This window comes from Miniopterus schreibersii (assembly GCF_964146895.1).
Source record: "Miniopterus schreibersii genome assembly, chromosome: 2".
In the NCBI taxonomy this organism is placed as follows: Eukaryota; Metazoa; Chordata; class Mammalia; order Chiroptera; family Miniopteridae; genus Miniopterus; species Miniopterus schreibersii.
Window position 1 is genome coordinate 73,890,621 of NC_138102.1, and position 7,202 is coordinate 73,897,822.

Below are 7,202 nucleotides of genomic sequence, written 5' to 3' on the forward strand. Positions count from 1 at the left end.
CAAAAATATTTGTCACTTTTTATATATGCTTCTGAAATGACTGGTTTAAGGATAACCCTTTCTGACTGAAATAAGTGCTTGAGTGAGGCCACTGAATTCAGGGGCAGATTACACTTGGTGTTCAGTGTCATCTTAATAAACATTGGGCACCAGTAATTTTCTAGTGTAGTTTCATCTAGACTTTTTTAGCTCTCAGGTTGGTGGCATTTAGGACCTCCAACCCCTTTAATGCAGATGATCATATATTGAATACAGTTATCATTATATTGCATGTGTAGAATTAAAAGGCAGTTTATTGGACCTCTTTATAGAGAAATGTCACACTTTCAGGATCATAATTTTTCTTATAAATGTGGTTTGGTGTATTATGTTAAATTTTGTTTTCTGCCTTCATAATTTCATCTTGATTAAAATTATGTTTTATGTTGATTAAAATTTTTGTTTTGGGTTTTGTTTGTTTAGGTGTACCTGAAGGAAATCTTAAAAGAAATTGGTATTCAAAATGTAAAAGGGATCCACAAAAACACATGGGAGCTGAAGCCAGAGTACAGACATTATCAAGGAGAAGAAAAGAGTGATTAAGAAGACTAAGCCAGCTTGCTAACAGAACAACTAAGGGTGATGTGTTAAGCATACAGCATTGATACTTGAACTTGAGCACCATCTGTTATAGGGGTAAAATGACTGATACTTTAATTTCTCTAGGTAGATTTTTTAAACAATAATTCTTAAAAAGTTACTTAAGTGTTTTTTTGAGAAGAAATAACAAATTTATTTATAGACTTGTATTAAACCAGATTATTCATGATGGGATTAGGAGTTGGGAATTAAGAGATTCTGTAATTAAAGCAAATCAAGGAAAAAACTTCATTGAGATAAATATTTTTCTGTATTATTTGATTTTTTTAACAGAACACCAGAATGCTGAGGTTGAGTACCATTGCACTAGGAAAATTTTTACCCTTGCATTCCTGTTATAAAGTAACATGCTGATTAAGAAAGGTGATCCCATTCGCAGCCCTGCCTCTAGTTGTCTTATCCTACATTATTCTGGTACAGGAACAAAATCTGTTTTCCCATTTCCTTCCAGTTCCTAATTATTTGAGACTCGGTGTCAAGAAGCAGATGGATAATGGTGTGGTAAATCTGTATAGAACTGGGAATTCTGGATGCCCCTCATGCTTGATTTGTAGCATATATCTTGTCTTTTTATGTATGGACATCCCTGAAACACACCTGTGTCTTCTACCCCTGCCTTTTGTTTTTGTGGTGACAGTGCCTGCCAGATGGAGCATTTCCAGGGCAGAGCTATATGTCATTTAAAGCTATGCTTTGGTATTTCTACAAACCTGGGGGTTTTTTCACCTTTTCCTCATCACACCTGACAGTATCTGCTTGCGTCTTAAACACTTAGTTTGAATCTCTTAAACACCTGTTACCTTTTCAATAGGATAGCTAATCTATGTGGTAGACTGGTGTCATTCCTGATTAATTTTTTGGAACAGCTTTCTTAGTACTAAAATATGGCTGTTGGTCATGGAAGAGACTCCGTTCCACCTGGGTTTCCATATTCTTTTAATTCAGGACTCTCTTGCTCTGATAAACGTGCTTTTGACGGCCAAAAATCAGGAATTAGAAATCCTAAACCCTGTAAACCTCTGTGGGATTGAGAGGAAGGCTGATATACATTTGGTAAGATGACACATCATAAGAGGACAGGAAGGCCATATTTAATAGATGAGATTGTTCAACTCAACCAGCACATGGGATGTTTTAACTGTCAAAATGTAGTAAGATTATGGTTGCTGGGCATTGGAAAGATTTGAAATTACATGTTACCACAGTAACTTCTAAAGTGATATATCTTAAAAAAGAAAACAGGGTTTGTTCTGTTGTATCGTAAGCAGCTCTTTTGGATTTCAGCAGAGTTGAAGTTCTTAATGGTATGCGAACAAATTTTTTTTTTAAAGCATATTGTCGTTGGTACATATCAGTGAAATAAAAGTAAACACTTTTCAGGTCCTGTGTGCCTGACAGTGTGTTAAATATCTCATTGAATCCTCAGAAATAGTGCTGAGAGATGATATCCATTTTATACAACCATTCCCTACCCAACATACCTACCTTCATAAGTAATGATCCCCCTTTCGAGGATTCTACCCTTGGAGCAAAGTGAGCACCAGAGTGTACTTTCCCAGAATCTGCCCTCCCCTGGCACCCAGTCTCACTTCCAAACCAGGAAAATGGTGCAGACCCCAGACAGAGTTGTGTAAGAGAGGGAGTTTGTCTTTGGCATCCCTACTTGAATTCAGACATCTAGACATCCCACCAGATGAAGATTAACCTCCCCCCTTTAAAGTCAAGATCCTTTTGCTAAAATTTGAATTCCTTTTATACTTCAGGTACCTGGGTAGGGTGTGTGACTTTAGAGTGGACTCTTTTAGACTCCCATAGGACTTAAGGAGCCCAGTGGAATGTGACAGCGGGGTGGGGCACTGAGCTAAAGGGAAGCTGCCTTATGTTTAGACTTCACTTACTGCAGACACTCCTTTCATTTCAGTACACTGGCCATCTTCCCTATCATTTGTGTAAGAGTCCAGGAAATGATAAGCTGCTTCTCTTTTTGATTGAGCTTTCATTCTGATGTGTCCAGAGCTGGTTCCTGAGCCTAATACCATTTTCATAATGTGTAAGAGAAAGTGTCAGAGATTGCTTTTGAACCTGGTTTTTCTTCACATACTCCAATTCGTTCTTCTTCCTACTACTTTTCCTTTGAGCAGGTACCACCATCCCCAACAATAGTATGATGTAACATCTGATAGATGAGCAGTATAAGCCTTTAGTGGTTTATTATTAAAAAATTAACAGCTTTGCCCTGGCAGTGTGGCTCAGTTAGTTGGGCGTTTGTCCTATGTGCCGAGAGGTTACCGGTTTGATTCCCAGTAGGGGGCGTGTAGGAAGCAGCTGATCAATGTTACATCTCACATCGATGTTTCTCTATCCCTATACCCTCCTCTTTCTCTAAAAACTAATAAACTAATCTTTTAAAAAAATTAACAGCTTTTATCTGATTTTGTTAGAAATCATCTAAATTAAGGACTTTTTAGATGTTTTAGCTTACAGTTTAAAGAAGATTTTGTAAAGTCACTTAGTCTTAAATTTTAGGGTTTTAAAGAATGATTTTCTTAAAGCATACCATTTTTTAAATTTTTTTATTTTAATGTTTATTTTTTAATATATCTTTATTAATTTCAGAGAGAGGAAGGGAGAGAGAGAGGAGAGAGAGAGATAGAAACGTCAACAATGGGAGAGTCATTGATTGGCTGCCTCCTGCACGCCCCTCACTGGGGATCAAACCAAGATCTCCTGGATCCTAGGTCGATGCTCAACCCCTGAGCCACACCTAGCCGGGCCCATTTTTTTTTAATTTATCTTAATTGTTGAAAGTATTACAATTTTCCTCCCTTTTTTTCCCCATTGATACTCCCCCTCCCCGCCTTCACCACAGTATTGACTGTGTCCATGAGTTATGCATATAAGCGTATAAATTCTTTGATTAATCTCTCCCCAACCACTCCCGCATCCTGCCTTCCTGCTGAGCTGAGATTTATCAGTCTGTTCCATGTAAAGCATACCATATTTTTAAATGTTGAAATTTGTATTTATAAGGCCTTAGGAAGATACAAATTTTTTATCATTTTGTGGAAATGTAAGTACACCAAAAGAATATGTTGCTAGACTAAAAACTTTGGTGTGGTATGGTCATGGGACACTATGGCTGTTTATTTCGCAGGTATTTATTGACCATGAATATGTTCCAGGCACAGTGCATACTAAAGCAGGAGGCATAAGAGGCGTTCACAGTCTAGTGGGAAATACAGAAGGCAGATGGGTATCAATACCATATGAGTAATTAAGTGTGAACTTAGTGTTGCAATCAGTCAAAATATCCCAGTTAATTCATTGTTGCCATTTAGACTCTACATAGATTTCCAGTTTTTAAAGTGTTTGAATGCAGTAATATATACTTAATTTTTAAACTTCCTTGAATATAATTTGACTATTGATAATTTATAAGACACAAAAGGATTTATATAATGCCTAAGAATTGCTATTATGAATACATATAGTGGCTGTCTATAATACATTGATATCATTAATAGAATGCTAAATTTTGAGTTTGCTGGGCTAGTCCTCGTGACATTTAAGCCTTACTTCTGATTGCCATTCTAGTTTCTCCCTTGAACAAAAACACTTTGGCCATTAATTCATCCACTGAAATGTCCACTGTGTGCCAGGCAGCAAGGATAAAGGTTATGGGTGTTTCTGGTAATGTACCTTACATGCTACCAGCTCTTTGCCTACTTTATTAGTAATCAGGAAGAATAATAGCTTGTGTTTATTGGACCCTTGCTGTGTGCCAGGCACTATGCTAAGGATTTGACTCATATAACTCATTTAATCCTCACAGCAACCCTACGACATAGGTTCTCTTTTTATCCTTGTTTTATAGAGATTCAGGTGCTAAGAGGTTAAAAAACCAAGGTCATATAGTAGTCAGGGTCAGAGCAAGATTCAGATCCCAGAACAGCACTTTGGAGTGCTGGCACTTGTTACCTATGTGTCTGTAGGTCATGGGCGCTAGCTGCTGATTTTCCACAGCTGTAATTTACCTGCCCAGAGTCTCTCATGTTTGGGTTTGTTGTTGTTGTTTTAGTTGTTATTATTATTGAGATATAATTTACATATCTCTCTCACATTTGACTTCTCCTTACTAACTAATGGATAGCAGAATCTCAAGAGTTACCATTCTTGAATCAAAAAGAATTGATTCTGGATTCTACCTGTGTTGTTTTGACTTTAGAGATTTGGTTTCTAATTCTTGTTCCGGTTCTGGAGTTTCTTACTTGTGGAATGATGTTCCTTTTTTTTGCTCTAGATTTCAGATGAGCTATTTCCCAGAAATGATTGCAGATGGCCAATGTACTTGATTTACTTACATCCTAGACCAGCCAGTGAATATTTAATCCCAGGCTCATGAGAAAGTTACTGACTTGGCTGGTCATAGTTGAGGGTATCTGCTATGGCTTAGTGAGCACACAGGAAGTCCATTAGCTTGGGACTGCCAAGTGTGGGAACATAGAGCTGAACAAATAAAACTCACAGTATTGAAGAGGACTTTGAAACAGATAAATGGCGGCATAGTGTGTTAAGTGCAGCAGTAGAAATACATGATGGCCAAATGTTTTAAGATCTACCTGAATTGAAAGCCTGTGATTTAGAGCAGGTTGTTTACCATCTGTGCCTTAGTTTCCTCATCTGCAAAATGGGAATATTAAGAGTATGTGTCTCATAGAATTGTGGTGAAAATTAAATAAGTCAATATATGTAATGCTCTTAGAACACCATGACACATCGAAACTACTTTATCAGTATTAGCTTTAACATATACAAACTGTAAAATATGGAACTAGCACAGAGAATGAAATGCTTAATTCCATCTTTGGGGAATCAGGAAAGCCTTCTTAGAGGAGTTGGTATCTGAAGTGGGGTTTGAAAGGACCTAAAAATTTCACTAAGAGGCAAGAATTACAGAAAGAACAAGTGCAAGGGCATTAGGGAGCAGCCTTACTTCACACGGTAGTTGGAGTGAGAGTCCACACACACTTTCGGTATATTTACAGATAGAGCTCGGTAGTAAAGGAGTGTGGCTAGACTCACAGTCTAATGGAACAACTTGGAGGTCAGGTAATTTTACCATGGGCCCAGGTGGAATAGATGAGGAGCTAATAGGCAGGGTTAACCTCCTTCAGTTGTATACACAAGTTCAAAATGATGCACATAATTCTATTATTCCCCTACTGGCAACATGCTTCTTCATTTCCAATGACACTTATTGCTCCATGTCTACCCCATTGGGCGTGAGGGTTAGGGAATACCTAATGTCCTGCCATTAAGAAAGAACCTTTCCCTAGAGAAAATGTAAGCTGAGAGGATAGACTGCACTCCATCAGACCTTTATTGAATTTCACCCTGCTGCATCCTAGGCGCCACCCTAGGTGCTGGGTGGGGAAGCCAGGGGTGCCGGGTGAGACTCCGTCCTCCTCCTGCACCACACTGCCTAGGTGTCTGCAGATTGCTTGTCAGGGAACAAGGTGAGATACCAGTCAGGGCCTGTTCACAGTGTTAGAAGCCTGTTCTGTTGCCTTGAGAAATTCTAGGATTAACAGGTACATTCCATCTCCAAAAGGGAAGAAAGTGCCTGATGTGTATAGAGATGGAGGCCTTGAATTACAGCCACTGGGAGAGGGTCCACAAAGCCAAAAATGGAGTGAGTCATACTGCCACAATAAATTGGGGAAACGAATATCACTTCTTTGATTTGCTAAATGTTTGAAAAAGCAATTTTGAATAATTATTTCCTACAGTAGTAGAGAAGTAAGAGATCTGCTGTTTTCAAAGCAGAGAAAATCAAGGTAAGTTCTTGACCCTGTCACAGTGGAACTGCAGAGAACTAAAGCTAGAACTCAAGTCAGCCTGAGACGAAGCGTTTGCTAGCTTTGCTAGCCCAACGGCATTCACTCTTTCAGGTCTCCTGCCTTATCTTGACATGGAGCCCAGGATCTGAGAGAGCAACTGGGCCAGCCTTGCAGTGAACGCAGGCAGATGGGCCTGTTCAACTGCAGCTTTTGGAGGTAGTGAGTCCTTATTACTCACCAAGCTTTATATCCTCTTAGAAAATAAAACCCTTAATCACCTTCAGACAGCATTGGCAGGTGAAACCTTAAAAATGTCAAACAGTCAGCTCTGAAATCACATTTTGTTACCACCTACACAGAGATTCATCTGAAAGTCCATAGACCTCAGCCTGCAAACTTAGTATATTGAAATGAAAACACCACTGCGTGTGGAGTCTCACATAGCATACAGTGGCAAATGAATACCAAATAATCAACTGGGAAAGGCCAGAAGAGAAAAACAGGATTATTTTAAGTACCTTTTTTTAAAGCACTTTTCAGTTGGGTCTGATTGGTTGATTTCATCATGGAAAAACTGGAGTATGTTGATCAAGGCTAGAGCATCACATGTACTAAAAAAGACAAGTGAAGAAGCCAGGAAGTTAGAACTGGGGTTCCCATTCTCCATCATGTTGAATATGTATTTACGTTTGCCAGATTTTTTAGTCAGCTTCTATCACCGGT

At 38.7% G+C, this 7,202-nt stretch overlaps 1 protein-coding gene across 1 annotated transcript in view; it reads left to right on the top strand.

Annotated features, from left to right (window-relative positions):
• The window catches only part of GTF2F2 (general transcription factor IIF subunit 2), a 135,563-nt gene extending 132,517 nt beyond the window's left edge, over positions 1 to 3,046 (top strand). Inside the window, exon 8 of the mRNA XM_081124600.1 lies at positions 463 to 3,046. Within this exon, the coding sequence (XP_080980726.1) occupies positions 463 to 582 (120 nt within the window). The 3' untranslated portion in view covers positions 583 to 3,046. The remainder of the gene's footprint in view (positions 1 to 462) is intronic.
• Positions 3,047 to 7,202: the final 4,156 nt, after the last annotated feature.